The sequence below is a fragment of the Aphis gossypii genome, chromosome 2 (assembly GCF_020184175.1).
Source record: "Aphis gossypii isolate Hap1 chromosome 2, ASM2018417v2, whole genome shotgun sequence".
NCBI classification, from domain to species: domain Eukaryota; kingdom Metazoa; phylum Arthropoda; class Insecta; order Hemiptera; family Aphididae; genus Aphis; species Aphis gossypii.
In genome coordinates, this window is record NC_065531.1 from 14,615,929 (window position 1) to 14,639,413 (window position 23,485).

General features: G+C 28.8%; 4 protein-coding genes across 7 annotated transcripts; 1 reads left to right on the forward strand and 3 right to left on the reverse strand.

Annotated features, from left to right (window-relative positions):
- Positions 1-35: 35 nt before the first annotated feature.
- LOC114123147 (kinesin-II 95 kDa subunit-like) lies at positions 36-3,011 on the reverse strand. The gene is made up of 2 exons (XM_027986021.2): positions 2,863-3,011; positions 36-2,673 (listed from the first exon to the last, which is right to left on the reverse strand). The coding sequence occupies exon 2, from the start codon at positions 2,576-2,578 to the stop codon at positions 431-433; it is 2,148 nt and encodes a 715-aa protein (XP_027841822.2). The 5' UTR covers positions 2,579-2,673; positions 2,863-3,011; the 3' UTR covers positions 36-430.
- A 540-nt stretch (positions 3,012-3,551) lies between these two features.
- On the forward strand, positions 3,552-6,913 carry LOC114123151 (protein arginine N-methyltransferase 3-like). Its single transcript, XM_027986024.2, has 8 exons — positions 3,552-3,809; positions 3,958-4,291; positions 4,488-4,621; positions 4,692-4,880; positions 5,138-5,325; positions 5,391-5,617; positions 5,716-6,075; positions 6,681-6,913. Exons 2-8 carry the CDS (start codon positions 3,958-3,960, stop codon positions 6,788-6,790), a joined length of 1,542 nt encoding a protein of 513 aa, XP_027841825.2. The 5' UTR covers positions 3,552-3,809; the 3' UTR covers positions 6,791-6,913.
- On the reverse strand, positions 6,121-10,628 carry LOC114123152 (alpha-N-acetylgalactosaminidase-like). 2 transcript variants are annotated; one of them, XM_027986026.2, is made up of 10 exons: positions 10,143-10,628; positions 9,862-10,047; positions 9,295-9,469; positions 8,252-8,426; positions 8,093-8,187; positions 7,855-8,016; positions 7,586-7,783; positions 7,352-7,516; positions 7,194-7,275; positions 6,121-7,035 (listed from the first exon to the last, which is right to left on the reverse strand). In XM_027986026.2, exons 2-10 carry the CDS (start codon positions 10,029-10,031, stop codon positions 6,956-6,958), a joined length of 1,302 nt encoding a protein of 433 aa, XP_027841827.2. In that variant the 5' UTR covers positions 10,032-10,047; positions 10,143-10,628; the 3' UTR covers positions 6,121-6,955. The 2 variants fall into 2 exon arrangements, with proteins under 2 accessions (XP_027841827.2, XP_027841826.2); XM_027986025.2 differs by having other exon boundaries at positions 10,153-10,625.
- A 2,631-nt stretch (positions 10,629-13,259) lies between these two features.
- On the reverse strand, positions 13,260-22,388 carry LOC114123159 (alpha-N-acetylgalactosaminidase-like). Of its 3 annotated transcripts, none has more exons than XM_027986040.2 (10): positions 22,233-22,388; positions 19,610-19,785; positions 17,593-17,767; positions 16,453-16,627; positions 16,173-16,267; positions 15,419-15,580; positions 14,767-14,964; positions 14,363-14,527; positions 13,619-13,697; positions 13,260-13,492 (listed from the first exon to the last, which is right to left on the reverse strand). In XM_027986040.2, the coding sequence occupies exons 2-10, from the start codon at positions 19,771-19,773 to the stop codon at positions 13,398-13,400; spliced, it is 1,308 nt and encodes a 435-aa protein (XP_027841841.2). In that variant the 5' UTR covers positions 19,774-19,785; positions 22,233-22,388; the 3' UTR covers positions 13,260-13,397. The 3 variants fall into 3 exon arrangements, with proteins under 3 accessions (XP_027841841.2, XP_027841840.2, XP_027841842.2); XM_027986039.2 differs by lacking the exon at positions 22,233-22,388 and adding an exon at positions 21,436-21,599; XM_027986041.2 differs by lacking the exon at positions 22,233-22,388 and adding an exon at positions 21,499-21,518.
- Between the last annotated feature and the right edge of the window lie 1,097 nt (positions 22,389-23,485).

The window sequence follows — 23,485 nt, forward strand, 5'->3', positions numbered from 1 at the left end:
AAAAGGTTAAGAATAAATAAAAAACAAATAAGAAATAGATATTATAAAATATAATTTATTAGTGTCATTCGTTGTGCTGAAAGACTAGACAATATGACTAAGTTAGTTTTGATTAGAACTTATTTTGCAATAAGCAAATAAAAAACAATTGAGATTATAAAGCAAAATATTAGTAATAGAAAATAGGAAACTAAATAAAATAAATTTTTCTTATAAGTGACTAGGAATGTGAAAGAACATACAAAAGCAAAATATTAATAAATAAATACACCTATAGGTATTAGGTACTTAATATTAGGTATATAATATCAGTGAGCAGAATATAAATTTAACAATGCAGTCTTATTTGATAGTAGTTGTTAGTATTTAAATATTATAAAATAAACAACATATATATTTGGTGCACAAATTCAAGCATCCAGCAAATATTTTATTTTGGTATTAAGCCTCGTGCTCTTGGATAGTTTTTATTCGAAGTGGGTTTCATCTTAGGTCCAACAGCACTTCGTACACTTTTTGTCCTTTCTGCAATCGATGCATCAACCTGCAGATCGTCTTCAACTTTTAATGCTTCATCAAGCATTGATAACAATGAAGGTGAAATTTCTGGTTTTTTATACTCTTCTAATTTATGTTCAAGTGTAAGTAAATTTAATGTTATTAAATTTTCATTTCTTCTTGTATTAATCACACCATTGATGCAGCCACGTGTGTGACCTTCTAATTGATTACTAACCATGCGCCATTCATTGGTATCATCATCATAATATAATCTATCTTTGACACTCTGAAGTTCATCTTGAGGTATAAAATTTGACATTATTATATTACCAAGTTTTAACTGACGAGTCATTGCTTCTTGATTTGATTCAATGTCTCTTCGTTGATTTGAGTATTCATCCTCTTTAACTTTTAATTCTCCTTCGAGGCTTTGATACAGAACCATTAATTTGTCAACTTTAGCTTCTTTGGATTTCACTTCTTCCAGTAATGTTGAATAAGTTTCCCTAATTGACTCAGTATAACCAGCAATTTCTTCTAAATTTTTAGCTAATTCTTGTTCCATTTTTATTTCTTCCTGAATTTCTTTATTACGTTTATCAATTTGACTTTGCTGTTCATATAAATGATCTGTTATAGACTTTCCTCCTCTCAGCACACTGCTTTCCATGGATTGAATACGAGTAATTAATGACGCCATAAAATCCATTTCTTCAGCAACTTTAGCCTTTTCTAATTCTATATCATATAACATTCTATTTTGATCATCAGTAGATAAATTTTCTTTATTTTCTAATATATTGTTACGTTTTTCATTTAGATCTTGTTGTTGTTTTTCTAGGAATTTAGTATGTTCTTGAAGATTTTCCACATCATAATTTTTTTCCTCCTGTTTTCCTTTTTTAGAAGTAACTTTTTTTGATGATTTTTCATTTAAAATGTTGCGTAGCTTTGATATTTCATCTTGATATTGTCTAATCAAAGCATCCTTTGGGTCTTCGTTTACACGTGGCGCATTATGTATATTTTTAGCTCTGTTAGCATAGCGTAAAGTTGTTAGTGTTTCGTCCCAGTTATAACTGGCTGGACCAATATTAGCAATCATCAATGTTTTTGAATTACCGCCTAATGAATCTTGTAATAATCGAGTAAGTTTGGAATCTCTATATGGTATATGCGATGAATTTTCTTCTACAAGTGCGTGTATAACATTTCCTAAAGTAGATAGTGAAAGATTTATTTTTCCAGCTTCTTTGAGCCTCTGGCCGGTGGCTCCGCTCTTACTCTGTCTTTCACTGCCAGCTAAATCAACGAGATTCAATTTCCCAACTCTAATACGTTCTGTTGAACTTTTTATTTCAACAGTAACAGTAAAAATAGCATGACTCCTAGAACTGTGTTCATTCATGTCTGTAGCACCAATTGTCCGATTTTTGTTACCTTCTTGCATGACTTTCAAGATTTCTTGGACGTTTTTGCAAATATATTTGTTTAAATTATTAACATAAACACCAACATCTTTGTCTTCACGAAGATCACATTTTCCTTTAGATTTTGATTCTAACAAATCATGGATTTCTTCCTGATATATTTCCAAGTATGAAGAAAACACCAAATATTGTTTATTATTTGATTGTTCAATAGTTTGAAAAATCTGTTCAAAAGTTCTAGGTATTATTCCACGGTTTTCTTGTTCACACAAAGGAAGTTTTTCATCTCGGATTCCTTCCATTGTAAATGTTTTACCAGTTCCAGTCTGTCCATATGCAAAAATAGTAGCGTTAAATCCATTCAAAATAGATTCAATGAGGGGATGAACCATTTTCTTGTACAGCTCTTCTTGAGTGGAATTCCAGTCGAAAACAGAATCAAATGTAAACTGTTTATACTCAGAATCATCGTTTTTGGGAACGGCGACAGCAACGGAATTTTCATCTTTGGATATTTTCACAACCTCTGTATACCCATTGGACACTTCTTTAGAACTCATCGGTCTACATCTCACAATTACTTGAATGTTTTCTTTTTTTGTTTTGCCTGAAGGCTGACGGCCACTTCGTTTTGTTGATGTCTCCATTGTACAGTGGTTAAGCGGTAGTAGTGTAATATTTTATGTATGAGCAAGACAGTTGGACAGGAATAGTAAATATTTTAACGAGGTCGAATTAACACCTGAAAAAAAACGTTAAAAACACAATCCTGTCACAGTAGAACATTAATATTGAGATATTGGATATATTAAAGTAAAGCGACAGATGTTGTTCACAGAGAACACACGAGAAGAAATAAAAAATATTATTGTATGAATAATAGACACAAAACCGTCCGCAGACTAAAACACAAGCAGAGGGATACACTTACTTGTCCCAGTTAGAATCCCATTTCGGTTGCTTGTTCTCAAATACGTGATAGTAATCCTCTTCAAGTGATCTATTTTTCAGGGCTTCTTTTCGTTCATAGAACGAGTACACTGCAAAACCACTAGCGGCACCAACACCCGTGCACAGAGCGATTGTGTTTAGGAAACGTTTGTTGATGTATTTCGCCATGTGATTAGCAACGATTAATATGTACAACAATACGTATCACCATAAAGGTACAAAGTGTATTTTAAATAGGTCGTCCTTATAAGGATCTATTGCACGAGACACAAGCACAACGAGTGACGATGCTCATTAATTATAGATAGTCATATATAGCATAACTAGTTATTACAGTTTACCGCACTCGTCTAGCGAATGTTAAATATTTGGATAATGGTTAACGATTGAGTTATCGAATAGTAAATACGAAATTCTAATCAGTAATCACCGAAGACGAGTACAATATCGTGTATTAAATATTAATCAAGCATATGGCATAATCGGAAATCGAATGCCGTAACGAGCGAGCAGCGAACTACCCGACTGCAGAGACGATAACCGATTGGCGACTACCATAATAAGCCGAAATGACTCACAATATATACAAACAAACCCATTTAATTTTTATGTTCTGTATATATATATATAAATGGTCATAATCTTTCAACCACGACCGTAGTTTAAAACAATAATATATTTCGACCTAGGTCCACGATTACACCTTATCTATTTCCGGTTGTTATCACCGCTCCGCCACTCAATCAAGGTTAGGTTTGTTATCCGATAAAAACATGTTTTGAACTTTTGAATTTCGAATTTTATTTTGACTCCTTTAAACACTTTGGTCCAAATTCCCGACTTAGGCGGGAGTCGTGGATTCACAACAACAATAACAATCTAGTCGGGCGTCTACTTTCTACATATATCATTGATAACCGTATAGTAGTAAGTTTAAACTAACATAATTTATTTTAAATTTCTAATCCGGTCGTTTTAACTGTATACTTCATAAATTTTTTTGGCATGAGCTGCAGTACCTGTTCTGTCCGATTCGTCATTTTTGATAATCAAAGTTTTACAATTTAATTTTCAGATGTCTGTAGATTCAGATTCTGACCACAGTTTCGGTGACTGGGTGGAAAACGGACCAGACAAGGTAAAATGTCTGTTCTGTGAACTGTTATATGATGATGTACCAGAAGCAATAGTTCACTGTGCTAAAGACCATAGTTTTGATTTTTCATTGGCAAAACGTAAGTATAATATGGATTTTTATTCTTATATCAAATGCATCAACTACACAAGAATTCGGATACAAGAAGATGACAATTTTAATCCTAGTACACTGTTTGGAGTTGACTCTCAGCCGTGGAATGACGATAAATATTTAACACCAGTTTTAAAAGATGATCCTTGGCTAATGATTGGTAAGACATTATTAATTTATGGTTAAATTAAATTATTAAATCTATTGATAGATACATAATGGTATTATAGTCCATTAAGTTAAATGTAAATTTATCATTTATTTAGAACTATACTCATAATAGGTACATGCAAATGTTTTCTTTTTTTAATATAGCTTAAAAAATATATTTAATTTATTTTATTTTCATTATTCAGATATTGATGATGTAATTGAAGATGATAAAGAATCAGAATCTGGATATACTGTCAATTTTGAAAATAATCAGTTTACATTGTCTTCTGAACATTTTAGCCATATACAAAATAAAATTCAAACAGTTACAAAACAAGTGAGAACAACAATTGTTCTATTTATTATAATTATTCTTATTGAAATACTTTTACATGTAATATTTTCAGTTAGAATCAAAAGAAAAAGAACTTGCTGATGCATATAATCAAATGCTTCAAATGAAAGAGACACTAACAAAAGTCTTGTCAGCTCGGCCAGATGATTCAATTAACACAGCATCTACTTTAAACTTAGAAGATGATCATGGATATTTTGGTTCATATTCATCTGTTGATATTCACTATGAAATGCTCAAGGTAAAAAATTATTTACTTTTTTTTTACTTTACAGAATCCCAAAATTCACAAAAATAATCTTAAAATTCCCATAAATATTGAAAATGTCTTTAAACAACAATTTGTCTTCTCTTGAATAGTTAAAGTGTATAAATCATTTTTGTATCATGATAACATTAATTAAGATAATGTTTAATTATTTTTAAACAATAGTATTAAATTTTATAAATAGAATGGTATAGCAATAGTTGTTTAATAAATAAATAAATAATTTTCAGGATAAAGTACGAACAGAAAGTTATTGCTCCGCTATATTACAGAATGCGCCTTCGTTTAATGGCAAAACTGTATTAGATTTAGGTACAGGTAGTGGAATACTATCTATGTTTATGGCCAAAGCACAAGCAGTTAAGGTTTTTGCTGTCGATGAAGCTGATATACTATACAATGCTATGGACAATTTTAGGTATAAATTTTTAATATTCTTGTAAGAATAATAATCAATGACAACATATTATGTTAAATTTTCAGAGAAAATGGATTTGATGATGTGATTGTGCCAATCAAAGGAAGAATTGAAGATGTTAGTTTACCTGTTGAAAAAGTTGATGCCATTGTTTCTGAATGGATGGGGTATTTTTTGTTATTTGAATCAATGTTAGATAGTTTGATATTTGCTCGTGACAAGTACTTAAATAAAAACGGAATTATGTTGCCAAACGAATGTAACATATTCATTTGTGGTGTGAGTGATATGGGTGAGAATAAATAATTAACTACATTTTAATATTTATCATGATGTGAGATTGTTTTTTATATTTACTTGTTTTTTTCCTTTTTTCTTAACAATTTACAGATAGATATAATGAAATATTGGGATTTTGGTCAGATGTATATGGTTTTCGTATGCCTTCCTTAAGGACAGAAACCTTGAATAAAGCACAAGTTGAAATTGTACCTGTAGATCGAATTGTTACTGAAGAATGTAAACTTTGCACATTTGACATGTACACATGTGATACTAATTCTACTAATTTTAAAGTAGAATTTAAACTTAATATTAAAAAAACATGCTCAATGACTAGTATAGTTGGATATTTTGATTCAATATTTGATAATGATAATCCGGTGATTTTATCAACAGCACCAAACTGTCCACCCACTCATTGGAAACAGACAGTATTTCTTTTACCTGATCCAATTGATGTTAATGAAGGTAATTTTTCAATTCTTGATTTATACAATATAATTAACTAATGCATTGGTTTACAAAAATAGAGATTCATTTTAATAATGAACTATTTTAACTTACATTAATTGCTATACAATTGTTTGTTAGTCCTTATTGTTAAAAATTAGTCGTTGAACATTTGAATCAGATTTTAAAATTTAATTTTTGAACGACTAAAGTCAATATTCATTCATATTAGTTTTTATATTGTACAATACATATTTTTCTATTAAAAAATTATTATCATTTTTCTAACTAGCATAACTAAACTAAACCATTTAAAACTATAATAGTATTGCTATGAACTTAAAAAAAAAAAACATTTTTAACACACAAATGATACATTTATATAATTATTAATCACTATGTTAAATGTTTTCTAAAAGAAAATAGTATAAAAACTTTAATAAAAGTTTGTAAATAAATTTATAATAATTAATTGTAATTTGGATTTTGATGATGTTATTTTTGCAACACTTATAATATTAACCAATAGGTAATAGATAGTTATGTTGGTTAAAATTTATTATTGATAATTCAAAATAATATTATATGCTTACTAGTAATACATATGCTAATTTATTTTTTAGGTGATATACTTGTTGGAGAATTCCAGTGTTCCAGAAATATAAAACAAGTACGATCTTTAATTGTCACAATAACTATAAATAATAAAACCTATACATATAATGTATCTTAAGAGTTTGTAATTTGTTTTGTTAACATACATATTATTGAGCAAAATCTAAAGCATATTTTTTGTTAAGCCAACAAGTTATTAAGTAAATAATATTTTAAAAATATAAAGTTTACAATCTAAAAATATGTATTATTTATTTATATTGCCTTGGAATATTCTTATTTATCACTTGAAGAACTGACTTCTGCTGTTATCTTTACATGGTTTGTTTGAATCGTCTATGTTCATTCGTAAAAAAACCACTCCTGTTTAAGATTTTCAAATAATTGATTAATTCAATTTAATGAACAACTAGTTCATGCATTTAATTTAAGCTTATGAATAATTATTATAAAAATAATACAGTTAATTGAGTGTGATAAATATAAAACTTAAAAATACTTAAAAAATGATATTTTATTACCTGAAGGAATAACTCGAACTTTAACTGGATCGTTTGGTTTATAAATACATGGGGCTGGACTTTTATCTTTTCCGTAGAGGTTCTATAGTTATACAGTAAAATCAGACCATTATAATGTTAATAACTAACATAAAAATTAATACAAATATAAAACTCACAGTGATTGAATAACCATTAGGATTTTTTAGACCTAAATCTTCTAATGTTATATTGTACGGGTATGGTGCACCATCAACACGGCGACTTACAAACGCTACAGCATATGAATAGTATCCATCATTAAAAGGTTCAATTTTTCTAGTCCAAATATCAATACCCTTATCCTAATAAAATATAATTAGTTATTATAACTAATAGTGTATATTATAAAGTAAATTTAAAATCAAAGATACCCTAAAAACTCTAGTGCCTTGTATACCAAGATAGTCTTGATTGACTTTAATAACTTCTTTGTTTTGTAAAATTTCTTTAAATTGTGGTTGTACTTCTATTAATTTATTTGACATCAGTAATGGAGCAGCCAGTACTGCCCAAATGGCCATCTGTGTTTTACTTTGATCGTATGTTAATCCAAAATTACCAATTAAAAGCTTGAAAAAAAATATATTTTAAAAAATTAATTCTTGTTTACATCTATATTCGTATCTAAAAAATTAACTACCATGTCTGGATCATTCCAGTGTCCAGGTCCAGCGTATTGCGCCCAAAATTCTTGTTTTTGTGCAAAATAATCTGCAATTTTGATCATACTTTCCCACGAGTCATCAATATCATCGTAGTTACGCCAAAGATTGCAGTGTTTAGCCATTGATGCATAGTCAATCTGTTGGTTAAATTTTTGATTTTTAATTTACAATAAACAGTTATAATAGTAAATATCTACACGTTAAGATACTTACTAACATTCCTTTTTCTTCTTGATAAGCTGGCCAACTACATGAATACACCATAGGTCTTCCGGTGTTATTTAAATGCCTCCCGAATTCAGGATAGCCTAAATCAATTCTCATTTAATTTAAAACATAATCTTTTATTATTTCAATGATTTTCTTCATTACCTTTATCCATGTGTCTAACGTTTGAATAACATCCATCTAGTTTGACATAGTCAACATCCCATTCTGCAAATGTCTTGGCATCCAACTCTTCGTGTCCCAATACTCCAGGATATCCTGCACATGTTTTAGTACCCCAGTCTTCATATAATCCAAACTTAAGACCTTTAGAATGTACCTATTGATAATTGTCATAATTATTAAGAAAATATAAATGCATTATTTGTTTTATTTCTAATCCATATTACCATGCCCAAAAATACGTTCAGCAGAACCAATTCTGTATTTTTAGCTTTAATATATTAATAAATAAATTGACCTATATGATCAAACTTAAATTTAAATACATTGATATATCTACGAAAATTTAAATTTTTATGTTAGTTAAGTATGAGTAGAAATTTAAAGTATCAGAACTTTAAAATGCTCATATATTTCAAAAAAATTAAAATATTAATAAAATGCCGATGTACAAGCATCGATAACTTATGTATGATCAGTGATAATATTCAAGCTTAAAATGCTTGTTCAATCCGAGTGCAAAAGTAAGTATCTAAGAATACCTGAATGTCCTGAATAACGTAACATTAATAATAGGTATTATTCAAATTTAGGCCATTTGCCACCCATCTATTTTTAGAAATAGTGAACCAATTACTTTATACTTTAAGTAATTAGGTCTCATGAACAACTTTTTCAATTTTTTATCTGTAAAAGCGTAATTAGTTATTGATAATACGAATATGACGTATACAAAATTTTTACATTTTTTAATTCTAATTATTTCATAAATAAATTAGTTTAAAAGTTGTTAGTAGAATCTAAATAAAACAAGACAAGAAATCCAAACTTATTTTCAAAGTTTATCACTTATAATAATTACGTTTAAATTAATATTGAATATGGGTAGGTACGTTGGAACGAAAATTAATCTTTTTAACAAAAAATAAAAAATAAGACCAATTCGATTTACAGTATTCTACCGATGGGTGGCAAATGTCCTATTATTCGTTGAGTTACCATACACCGTATTCCTCGTTACTCACATAGTCTGATAACGCTTTAATACCACTTGGGAACCTTTTTTTGTCAGCTGCTAATTTTCCATCTGCCGATCTGTTCTTGGCCAACCAACAGTCGTCCACTATTACGTAATTATAACCCAAATCAGCGTAACCTTCGCTAACTAATAAATCCGCTGCTCTCATAAACAATTGTTCGCTGAAAAGTGTATAAAACAAATTGTTAATATAAAATGAAAAATAATTGTTATCCTAGTTTGGTCTAAACTATAAAATATGTATGATGTTATAAATAGGAATTCAATGTTAGAAATCTATTATTGTTGCTTGTATTTAAAAAAAGAAGCATTCAACACTATAAAAATGTAGACTGTATTAAAAAAAAAAAAAATACCATTATGAAAAATTGTTACTAAATAACACGACGTATTTTTTCAAAACTGAATTGATGTGTATAATATATTATACATAGATTCTAAATTTTCTTTTGAGAAGCACAACAATTGACGTATACAATTAATTGGACCGCTTGAACAGAGTTCGACCCCGTATTTACCACCCCCATTTAGTTTTGACAAATCTTATACTGACTTGACACAGTCGTCGGGATACGCTTCGCAGTCCGTGATGCACCTGTAACGCTGCCATGCAAGCCATCCCATCGGTGGCGTGAGCGCGAGCCCATTGTCGAGCCCGTTGAGCCCTCGTATTACCACGACGATCAAACAGCAAGCCCATCGCAGCGCTGTGGTGACGATCATTTCGACGCCTCTTCACCTTTATACCACGTTCATAATATAATAAAATATAAGACATTTTTATTGTTATTTTTTTTTTTTTTAAAAAGATTTTGTGTTTATAAAAAAAATTACTCGCACTCACGTTCCTTGGTTACGGTTGTGGCGTCGTCGGTTCGACTTGCATCAAAAACGTACAGATACAGTGTTACAGTCCAACAAGTATATTAGTCGACGTCCGGCACGTTTATAACGATCGTGTTGTGTGTATTGTACTATATAATACGATATTGTCCAATTACTTATTTCGACGAGGGGTCGGCAGGTGTACACAATGTGTTATGTGTACAATACTCGTTATCTTAACACACTATACTCAAGTCCCGCTGGATGAGACCGGTTTTTTTTTTAACACGCCGGTTGGCTTAGGAGACACATATTATTTTAAATGTTATGTACTTATGTAAAAGTAAAACTCTAGTCGCGCGCGCGCTATCGCATAACAAATGATTTGTAAATATTTCGAAATGTCCTCGATGAAATTGAAACCAAGACGTCCATATATTATACATATAATATACGCTCAGAGAATCTTGTGCCGCTTTATACCGCAGTACATACATGATAAAACCACTCAAACAATGGATTTTTAGTAAATAATATTTAACTGGGTATATCAAAAAAATATTGAAATGTCTATCTTACGTAGAGAATAATGTTACCAATTATAATAATGTTAGTAATATTGTTTTCTATTTTTGTCAGTTAATTAATTAAACACTCTAATTTAATACTCATTAATAATCTTGTTTAGTATACGAGAAAAATATTAGATATTGGTCAAATTAAAGTTCAAAGTTCCTTAAAAAGTTGTAATTGCTATAACGTTGTTAAAATAATATTTTTATGTACCTACAATTTAAGTTCAATATAAAGTTTTAAAAATATTCATTAATATAGTATTTGTATTAAATTTATCAATAAATACGGATAAAATTGTGGAGAGGGTGTTTTAAATACCTCTGAAGTCTGACTACCCCAATGCGTAAATACAATATCAAATCACTGAATCGATGATGTTCACCATTGTTTGTACAATTCAGTATTCACTACCTAATAAAAGCACTATATATTTCAGAGCACAGCGCACATTTTAAATGAAGGGATTTGTCAGTTTTTTTTAAATCACTTAAAAATGTAAATGCAATCATGTGCAATTTATTTTAATCTATGACAATAAGTGTGCAATAAATGAGTTGACAATAGACGAGTATAATTAGTAAACCGCACTGGTGGCATACATTTACTAACGACAACAAACAAATAACAATATTTAATAATTAATAACAAATTATAAGTAAGCACTTTCACTATTGAATGGTTCTGTAGTTTTTATACTTGGCATAGATTAGCTAATTATTATTAAAAAAAAAAAAAATTAACATCCGTTAATAATATTACCAAATACCGAAATCCAATTGGTCTGACATTGAAAAACATTAAATAGTTTGAAAACACTATAGGAACAATATGTAAACTTTAAAATTAATTTTGTTTTTGACATAATACATTATACTGCATATATTTTTTACTTGAACACTGTTTTTATTTAATTACCAGATTCTTTCCGAGTTCAGGATTTAAATATTAAATACTTAAACGTAAAAATTACAATGTATATTGTATTGAGACTGCGTGTAAATTATTCAGCTCGCTATATTGTCATTACTCAGCACTCATACGTATTTTCTGTAAAACTAACAATTTTTAAAAAATATTGCGGTACATATATTATATTAAATACTGTTTTTAAGTTTTGTTTTCACTAACACTGACGAAATAAGCTATACATATATAGGTAATATTAGCAACGTTATTATTGCTAAAAGTGATGATTACGAAAAATAATTTTTGACTCGTTCTAAAGTCAGCGATGAGTGACTATAGTGAGAGTGTGGACTGCTGCAACATTATTATTATATAGGTCTTCGATAAAATCATCGTATAATACTGACAACTCGCAAAATAATATATTTATTATTTACGATTTACCTACTATCATGTGACACACACTTAAATATCAAACACTCAAGGCCGCCGATCTTGTCACCAAATATTATATTGTGCTAAAAATGTGATGATGGTCGACAGCGAGGTACTCATCATTTATAATTTTTATTTTGTTTATTTATGTTATTAATTATAATTTAAGCACACATATATTCATATATAGTGTTATAAATCAATATTATTGTATATACTTTTACTGAAAATAAACTTTCTAACATTTAAATTTAAAAGATTAATGATTTAGAGCTGTAGTACCTTGGGTGGCCTCCTTTTTGGTCAAAATGTACCCTTCCCTTTTAGGGCAATACATATAAATAACCAAAGTGGTTAAATTGATATTATGATGTATAAGGCTATAAAAGTATAAAACCAACGTATAGATATTATACAAATAAAAACTATACTGCTGTAGTAGTGGGTACATTATAGAGCAATAATTATAAGCATTCAACTTAATATAATAATTTTAATAATTCTCACTACCTGTCAATATGTTAACTAAAAAATAGGTTCAAGGGATTACATCTTGACACTTGTTGCTTTTATTCGAGTTCCATTAGCGTAAAGTCGATTTACTCATCGGAAGCAGCCAGCATCGTTAGAAAAAATTATTACTGAAAAACTAAATTTAAAAATATGTTATAAAGATATGCTGTTATTTTGTGAATTAGAACAATAATACACATAAATCATACATGACGCTCGTTAACGTGCACTATGCTTACCTGTAAGTTATAAGACATCATATTAAGGTATTTAGCACGGATTAAAATCTTAGTCCGTGGTATTTAGTTGGTTGACTATGGTTTTTACATACACGAATTTAAATTTTAAATTTGTTTAAACCGAAGTGTATATAAATTGCAAGAATATTATTATTAAACAACAACTATACGTTATTATATATTGAGTAAGCCAATGTTGTGACGTTGTGTTATTGGCAAGTCATATTGTTGAAGTTGAACATTATAAGACGTAATATCATGTATAGAAAACAATGCATTATTCTCGAGATCAAACAATAAATTGACCACGCATAACATACATGCATGTAGGTATTAAAAATGTCGATCTCTTGACTACCTATATCGGCTATATCCCAACATTTATAATATTTATGATTGAGATTTTTGTAATAATATTATAGGTTACTAGGTAAGTACATAAAACACATTTATCAAGTTCATTAAAGGTTTGTTAATATTTATTCTATTTAAGTTTATATAAACGTATCATTTATAGTTTTATACTAAGCACATAATATTACCGTTATAATAAAATTGTATAGGTAGGTACCTACGTTGATATGGAAAACTAGATTTATGTAAATGTTACGGTTTTGTTGAGTAGTGGACTGTTGTAAATATCGTCTTCCAATTTGATCGTGATGACGTCGAATCGCAGGAACACAACACCTAATTTAAATAGCACACATAATAATTATCATATATATATATATATATATATACTATATCTCGTACATTTTAGCCAATACAAGCTTGTATAAAATAATTGTTTTTAATAAAAAATTATTATTTTACCTAACGGAATAACTCGTACGTTGACCACAGTCTTTGGCAAAGCGTAGTGTTTGATACCGGAAGATTTATCAAACAAATTCTGTAACGGGTTTATAATAAAATAATTAAATAAAAACATTATAACAAGTGCCCATAACCTATAAATTACAGGCCATAAAGGTAAGCATAATTTATTACACTCATTGAGCGGATTTATCTACTATTTAGGTATATATATACAATAAGGTTATTATTGTTATATAAGTACCAACGCTCATTTTAATTTTTCTCAATATGCTTAGAAATATAATTTTAAGTGATTAAAATACGTTTTAGAAAAAAAATATTGAGAGAGGACAAGCAGGAATACACTACTATTTAAAAATACAAATTTTGTTCATACAATACGAGTACCTATGTGTTTACCTTTAAAACCCTACGTAGATCCTCATTTTCAATTAAAACGCGTATTTTAATATCTTTATACAATGTACACAGTATTACAGTAAGCTGTTATAGTATAGAGCTGTTCAATTATTTCAATTAATTGGTTAATTGATTTAAATTATTTCAACAATCGAGCACTAAAGCAGTAAAGCGTCTAAAGTTTTTCTTGATAAAAAAAATCTTTATCAATCAAAATTTTCGAATATTTCATACTTTTTGACAATCAATTACGTATTATGGCAATCAAACAGCCCTATTATACAAATATAACAGTGTCTCTAAGACCCAAAAAACGCTATAATTCATTAATGGTATTACTTTGATCGTGTAACCGATACGATGGTTTAGTCCTAAGTCTTCCAAAGTTATTTTGTACGGGTAAGGAGCGCCATCCTCACGACGACTCACAAACGCCACAGCGTATGAATAATTTCCATGATGAACCGGTTCGACTGGTCTGGTCCAAATGTCAATACCCTTATCCTGAAATACGGTATAATATAAAAAAGAGCGAAAAACGTTGGTAGACGAAGAATAACTGTGCATTTTGTTTTTATAGAATTTAAAATAATAATACTTATGATCAATGAGCAACGTAACCGCGGTACACGGACAATAGGTACATTAGCGCCGGCGAAAAAAAGTAATACGCTGACGAGTATACATACGTCATACTTACGTATAGCATATTTATATATTTTATGCTGTATAATAGTACTTACCCTAAACACTCGAGTGCCCTGTATTCCCAAGACGTCTTGATTGACCTTAATGATTTCGGCGTTTTGCAAGATTTCTTTGAACTCCGGGCGTACGGCGGACAATCTGTTGGACATGAGCAGAGGAGCGGCCAACACAGCCCAAATGGCCATTTGCACCTTGCTCTGATCGATTGTCAAACCAAAGTTGCCGATAAGGAGCTACAAAAAAAAACATATAATCACACTCGGAAATAATAATATAATGCAGGGTCTCCAACCTATGGCCCGCCAAGTTAATTAATGTTTTGAAATATAAAACAAATTTTGAATTATAAAATAAAAAATTATATTAATAAACTTACATTTTTTAAATAAATCTTATCTATTCTTATTTATTTCTCAATTTCATAACCTATCTATTCCTAGATAGACAACAATTTTTTTTTTTTTTTTAGACAACACATTTCTAAAAATTTTGACCCACGATGCCAAAGCGTATACCAAATTTTGCCCACCGTAAAAAAAGGTTGGAGACCCCTGATATAATGTAATATATACGGGTACATAATATTAATACTTATATTATATAAAAATAATTTTATCGTCACTTTACAATCGTATTAATTATGTATAGCCTTATAATGTGTTATAAACTTATAACATATGTACTTGCCATGTCTGGATCGTTCCAGTGTCCGGGTCCTGCATGCTTCGCCCAGAACTCTTGTTTTGATGCAAAGTAATCAGCAATGTTCATCACGCTAGTCCACGAGTCGTCAATGTCTCCGTAGTTACGCCACAGGTTACAGTGTTTAGCCATCAACGCGTAATTAATCTACACTCGATAAATTATAAACAATAATTCATATTATATAAAAACAATTTATGTAGATTCTTCTTTTATTAAATTTTCAATAAATTTGAATAGATTAGATAACCTAGTAATTATTGGAAAAAAAAACTAAAAAAAATTAAAAATTTATAATATCTACAAATACCTCAAAAATAGTCGAAATATTTTTAATACTTTGTAGGTATATCATTTAATTAAAATAACAATAGCATTTAGTGAAAATTTCAAATATCTTCTGTTATTATTATTATCATTAAAAACTTATAAAAACCATTTATTAAACTTTCAAATAGAAATTTTTATGAATTTCAAACTACATAATACGTAGGTAATATGCTTATTTTCACGATCACTATAAATTTTGTTAAAATGCTTATAAAAAGATTCTGTAACTAGATTTTCGATATTTTTAATCGACAAATTAACTACTTATGGGATTACATTTTTAAGCATTTTTATCTAGTGATATTTCTAGAAAAAAAAATCAAAAATGTCTGTATATTGGGAAAACAATTTAAGAACAGCCCTTCAAATTCGAGTGATGCACTCTCCCAACGATAATAATCGTATTTACCCGCATTCCCTTCTCTTCTTGATACGCCGGCCAGCTGCACGAGTACACCATTGGTCTTCCTGTATTGTTCAGGAGTTTTCCGAATTCGACGTAACCTGTGAAAGTATATTATATGCTTTAAATGTTAGTTCTTCATTCAAATATCGAAAATTTAGAATTATTATACAGAAAATCAAAGAAAAAGAAAATCAAGGAAAGGTACTTATAGTTGTATAATAAGTAAAGTTAATCGTGTGGGAAAAATAATGTTGAACTAACCACCTATAAAACGTAGTCTTACCTCTATCCATATCCCGAACGTTCGAATAACATCCATCTAATTTTATGTAATCGACTTCCCATTCAACGAACTGTTTGATGTCCGATTCTTCGTTGCCCAGCACGCCCGGGTAACCGGCACAAGTTTTCTCGCCCCAATCTTGATATAAACCAAATTTCAACCCTTTTGAATGAACCTGCAGCAGTTTAAGTAAGCAATTTGAAGCACTTTGAACTATTAAGTTTAGTAACGTCACTTTTTCATATACCAACAGGTAACTATAAATATTGATTCTGTTTAAATTAGTGTTCATAGAACACGGATCAAGTTAAATACTTAGAAGAAAAATGCATTTTTATAATATATTATACAGTATAGCCATTGCCTATCATTTCACAGTTACCTATCAAAAGAAATTTAAAACTTCTCAGTAGATTTTCTCAGATTCAGTATAATATTTTACTTAATACGTTCCCCTACACGATTACACATGAATTCGTTGTCTCAATATCACACGCGCGCATAAAACACTTATTTAATGTACGTTCACATTTCCAACATAAACAATTCTTTTTTTTTATATTAGGGGTATTGCGTACTTATGTAATATAAACTTAAAGCACATAATATTAATACATATAGGTAATATAATATGCTTTATGTATATAGGCTATAACAATGTTCAATTTTAATGATAAGTAATCTTTTCTAATATGACTATTACTGTATTAGGTATTGTATTTAACATTGTTACATATTTACTTAATAATAACAAAACGGTATAGTAGAAATTTGGAACTTAAATTTATGAAGTATTTACGTAGTTATTATTTACTTGTACGACAGAGATAACGATACATTAATCTCTATGTGAGAATTGTGAGGTCCTCTGAAGAGTTACTATTTTGTTTTTAAAATTAAAAATTATAGTTGCATCAGTGGCGTTCCAACGGAGGACCTCGTGTAAGGGTTTAGACCCCCCTCCTTAAGTAAAACATGTATAATGATTTATTTTATGGAATATTACATTAATAATATTTTTTATAAATATATAATATAAATGGTAACCCCCCCTCCACCATAAACGAATTCTGCGTAAGCTACTGAGTTACATATTATATATTTATAAGAGCACTGGAGAATTTCTTAATTGCAACTTACGTAGTCAGATAGAGCTTTGATACCGCTTGGGAATCTCGTTTTGTCGGCTTCCAACTTGCCGTCGGCCGATCTGTTCTTGGACAACCAACAGTCGTCTACGATAACGTATTTGTATCCCAAGTCTGCGTAGCCTTCACTGACCAATAAATCAGCCGCGTTCATGAACAGCTTTTCACTAAATATACGAATACACAATATATTACTTCTTGAACACAGAACACGAAATCCTTACGTTGTCTTCAATATTGTTATTAATTATTATTATTATATAGCGAATCTAGTCTCAATAGACTCAATAAATTTATAATACAAAATAAACAATACTTAATTTTATTCAAATGGTGTGTGAAATTATTTCTCATCTTATTATACCACATGTAAATCGGTAAATGACTGATAATTTTTTATTTTCATTTGTGTGTAATAACATCAAACTTCAGTTTTGAATATTATAGATGTACCTACCAATCGATATTTTAGTTAAAATATTATTAAGTCGTTTTAAAAAAGTTGTAATTTGTATAGATTGTATAGGTTAACTTGTATGTGTAGGCTATAATATACGTCATACGCTTTATATAGATATATAATGAGTATAATATTATTAATTATTAATTATATACATAATTATAATTCATTATTTGTGATATCTCTGGTTCCTGATATGCGGAAAAATAAGTAAGGCTCGAATTTTAAAACATAATAAGCAACTAAAAAAGCAAACGATTGCTTTAAGTATATTAATTTTTTTTTTAAAAAAAAGCATGAACAAAAATTAACACGAACTAGTTATAGAAATAAATAAAAAAAATTTAAAAAAAAGAATTAAATACCATGTATTTCTCAAGATTTGCAGTAGTGAAACTGACACTATTTTCTGACAAAATATTTAACAATTAACATAGAAAATAAACTCTCCACATCCACTGAATTGATCGGTACTTACTTCATACCAGGGGCGTCATTTCAATTTTTTTTTGGTATGCATGTATATTGAGCAGGCCACTATTTATTTTTTTTCTTGACATATTATTTGACATTATTAATATATAATAGTAGTATATAATAATAGTTATTAAAACAATTAAAATATAGTAAAATGACATAATACAAGCAGTAAGCAGTGCAAAAGCTATAAATGTCTAAATTTAATACAAGTTGAAACTTCAACAGTCAAATTAAATAAAAACAATTAACAATATAAATCAATAGAATAGATATGCACAGAATAAATCAGTAAAATTTGTGGTTACTAGTAATAATCATACAACGGTTGTTTTGTGATAATAAAGACGTGATCAATCAATCAATTATCAACTGTCATAATATTTACATATTAATTTATTATTTTAATATAATTATATAAATATCATTTTTATTTTTTTTGTGGAGTGGCCGAGCGGGCCATGTGCATGTGCCTTGTGGATCAAAAATTACAGTTTAGAATTTTAGGTACGCAAATTAATGTATACCCTGCATACCGCAAGTGACGCCTCTGCTTCGTACAAGAAATTTCAAATTACAACACTAAATCTTAAATTTTGAAATGGTCGATATTGATATTATAGGCATACTGACCGTATAGGTACTGCAGGCTATATGTAAATCGATAATCTATACATTTAATATATTTAATAAACAAGCGAAAACAATAATAATCCAATACCTATAACGCATTCTGAGTTTTTACGTTTCTTATTAATTCAATTTTTTATTATTAAAAAAAAGCAAAAATATATTTATTTATTTAGAATCAGAATGACGCGAAACGAATTTATATACCTATACCTATAAAATTTAGATTTCTATCTCATATAATATATATACATATATATAAATGAAGCATATGCTTTAAAATCCTAGTCCTAATTATAAGTAATGAGTTTTTGTTTGCCGAGAGGGTTATGATCAATTATAAATTCAATTCATTATTCGAGCAAAAAATATATATATATACCTATATAATTTTACATAATTACGGTATCTCTTAAGATACTTTGTATACATATTCACATACCTGACACATTCGTCGGGATACGTTTTACAATCTGTGATACACCTGTATCTCTGCCACGCAAGCCATCCCATCGGAGGTGTCAAAGCCAACCCGTTGTCGAGGCCGGTGACCCCATGGAGCAAGACGGCAAACGCCGCAACAGTCACCGCAATCGAATTCTGCATCGTGTCCGGCTGCTGTAAAATAAATTCAGTAGGTACTTATGCTATACATCATCGTTTCTCAACCTTTTTTAGTGTCGCGACCCCCAAAAAGGGTATGAAGTATGGTCAATCACTTCTCGACCCCCTCCATCTTTAGTAAAAATTTGAACAATGAAAATATCCTATCATATTAACCAAACGAAATATAAAATTTTAAATGACAATTTATAAATACCATATCTATAATAACGTCTTAAGCTTATCAAATTTGAACGTTATGTCTCGGGTCGTTAGGAATTCCCATTAGGTAGTGGAAAAGTGTCCGTTTTATTGATGAGATATCTACATTTAATCGACTTCTTATTATTGTTATTATTAATTTCATTTTTGTGTTATTTATGTTCAATAAAAAGTTTTAAATATTTAAATAAAAAGGTATATTTTATAAATCAGAGTTTATTTTTTTTTTGAGCTACGCGACCCCTAGTCAAGATGGCCCGCGACCGCCCTGGGGGTCGCGACCCCTGGTTGAGAAACGCTACAGTATACATCATATTATTATACTGTAAAATTATTTTCCTGATTTTATTAAGCCAGGTTTCCCCGTAAATTATAATTGCAAAGTTATATTACTAAAAAAACTTAAATTAGTTCCAAGATTAAAAAGCACTCTACCTATTTTATTAAACAAACACTTACATACTTGCCTATTATAAGATATAATAGTAATACGTTATTATGAGAAATTTTCGTCCGACTTAAAAATTAGGACAATCAATAAATCCTGCGAAAAGCTTACACAAAAAGTATAAATCGTAATAAGCGACGATGCTCAATAGTGTTTCGAAGGAAAGAAACGTTAAAAGTGAGGTGTTAAAAGAATGAGACTCTCTCAGGTTTGGACTATAAAATATTACCAAAATCCAATTATTGATATAATAGTTCATAAAAAGAATAAAAATATAAATAATTATCATATTGAATTTATTCCATGCAAACAACGGGGCATATACGATATTTCCCATTGGAACTCAATTTACATAAAATACAAAATTAAATTATTTTATTGCTGCTATATTATATACTCTACAATACCTACACTAATACAATCGAACTATTAATTCGCATAATAGAAAACTCTGGAAACATAGAATACCCCATCATAAAACCCTTATCCATATATTTAAGTTTTTTGCTGTCTAGTTTTATAACTATACCTACCTATTGGACCAATATTTTAGCTTACGTACGAAAATATTTAACTTTATCGTTTTACAACAGATTTATAACAATATATGTTTTTTTCTAATAGAAATCCATCAATAATAATAAAGATAGGTACCAACTTCCTAAACTTACTATATTATTATGTTATATATAGAGTCAATTATTTATTTCGGTATTAAACGAGCCAGGCCCCATTACAGAACAATATAAAATAGTAATAATATTAACAATCATTTGTGATGTGCATGATAATGTATAATACAACAAAATAATAATATTGTAAAATAAACAAGAGTGTAAATGAACTAGGAAATTACAATATAACTTCAATGAGTATAAGTTTGACGATTTGAACTTATTAATTTTGTTATAATGTACTTCAATTAGTTCAATTAAAATAATTTAATTTTATATTTAATTAGGTATACTATAATATAGTTAGTTATAACTAATTACCTGTTATTGTATTTTGCCTTAAAAATATTACGAATATCTTCAAAAATATTTATAGGTACTCACTAAAAATTATAATATTTTAACATTTGTTTTGTAGATAAATGATTACCTACTCTTGAAGTGAACACGACGATACAAGAGTTGATACATACTGGTGCGTTGGTTTTTATAAGAACAAAACTTCAACTGGTTTTGTTGATAAATTTGAATATTTTATACCACATCCCGTGGCTTAAAAAACCCGTTGCGTGCAATCTCATTACAACAACAATATCATTCACAATTTAACAATATTCGCTTAATGAAAGTATAAAACTAATTAGCATTTCTATTCAAAATCACGTTGTTGTTCTATTATAATTATACATATTAAACCTTAAATAATTTCGTTTATAGTTTCAATAATATACGACTTACTACCTACGTACAAAACTATCTACCATAATATATTATAATTTGAAATGTAAGTAAGTAGTATACCTATATATTTTCTTAAAACATTATTTTAGTATTGTTGTTAGGATTATTAAACGGTAGGTGGTTATATACCTATGTATACCTGCTATTAATTATTTTCTATTTTAAATGTAATTAAAATAATACATAAATATAGAGATAATATCGAATAATACTCAATGTGCTTAAAAGCTAATACAAAAAAAAATATTCATGATTATAGTTGAAAAATTTATTACTTGAAAAAATTAAAATCATTATAATACCAGTTGTTTTTTCCAGTCGTAAATTAAGTAAATGTCAAAAAAAAATGTAATATGAATAAATATAAAGGTACTAACCTGCTTAATAAATGTGTTACAGTTGTGAAAGGCACGATTGCAAATGAACCTTTTCTCGTAAACGGGAATGCTTTTGCGATTGCTTTTACCTATCTTTTTTATGCGGCGTTGTCAGATTTGCTATTATCAAATTATATTTATAAAATAAATTAATTTAATATTATTTTTCCAAATTTTGGTTTATTTTAAAATAATCAAATCATATTATACGATAAATAAGAATAGTTTTATTGCATTTACGCCGGGTGATAAGATAGATACGATGTATATAGATTAAAAAGGCAAGGAGTCAATTCTCTTAAGTAATTTTAAATACTGTTTTGTTAGAAAACGTAAAGATTGATATAGGTATCAAATGGGTCTGTAAAGAAAAAAAATGTTTTGTAAATATATTGTAACTACAGCACTAACTACAGATAAGACCTCATTAAACCAAACAACTGTTGAGCAAAACCATTTACTATTTAGTTAACAGTTAACGGACAATTTAACGACACGCCTCGAGAGAGAATTGTAAAAGAAAAGCTAACGATAATATTTCCACCGAGCCATTAAAAATTATACTAACCGAAATGAATAGTTTTTGTTAAAAAAAAAGTTTTAATTGAAATACCCGAATAAAATAAAATTCAGAAAATTATATATGTATAATATGTATTTAGAAAAATATTAACTTGGCAACGTAGTCTAAAGAAAATGTTCCCAATCATTTGTGTTTTTTGGCATAACAAAAATATTTTTTTGATATACGAAATTCGTTCGCAATCTACATGTTAAAAAAGGTTAAAATAAGGACAAATAGGTATCTAATTCTGATAAAAACCATGATAAGGTAACTTAAAAATGTTGTGCAATAATAGCTATTATGAATAAATTACAGTCAATCTAATAAACAATTTCCCATTTGGCACTACCAATTATTGTATAAAAATATAATAAATAAAGCCCTAGCTTCTTGGCTCTACAACTATAGATAAAAAAAATAGGCCTTTTCGCTCATCAAACGATATTATATAAACAATCTACGACCTTTCTGAACTCTAGTCCAACAATGTATAACTCACAAATTATGAAGTACCTATAACCTGGCAAACTGTCAACTGGTCTTAAATAAGTGAAATATTTAGGCATATACAAATGACACGAACATAAAACACAATATTAGAATAAATAAATGGCGATTTGTGTTCATGATATTAAAATATTAATGTTGCGTGCTATTTGAGAAACGTAGTTATTAATATTGAAAAGTA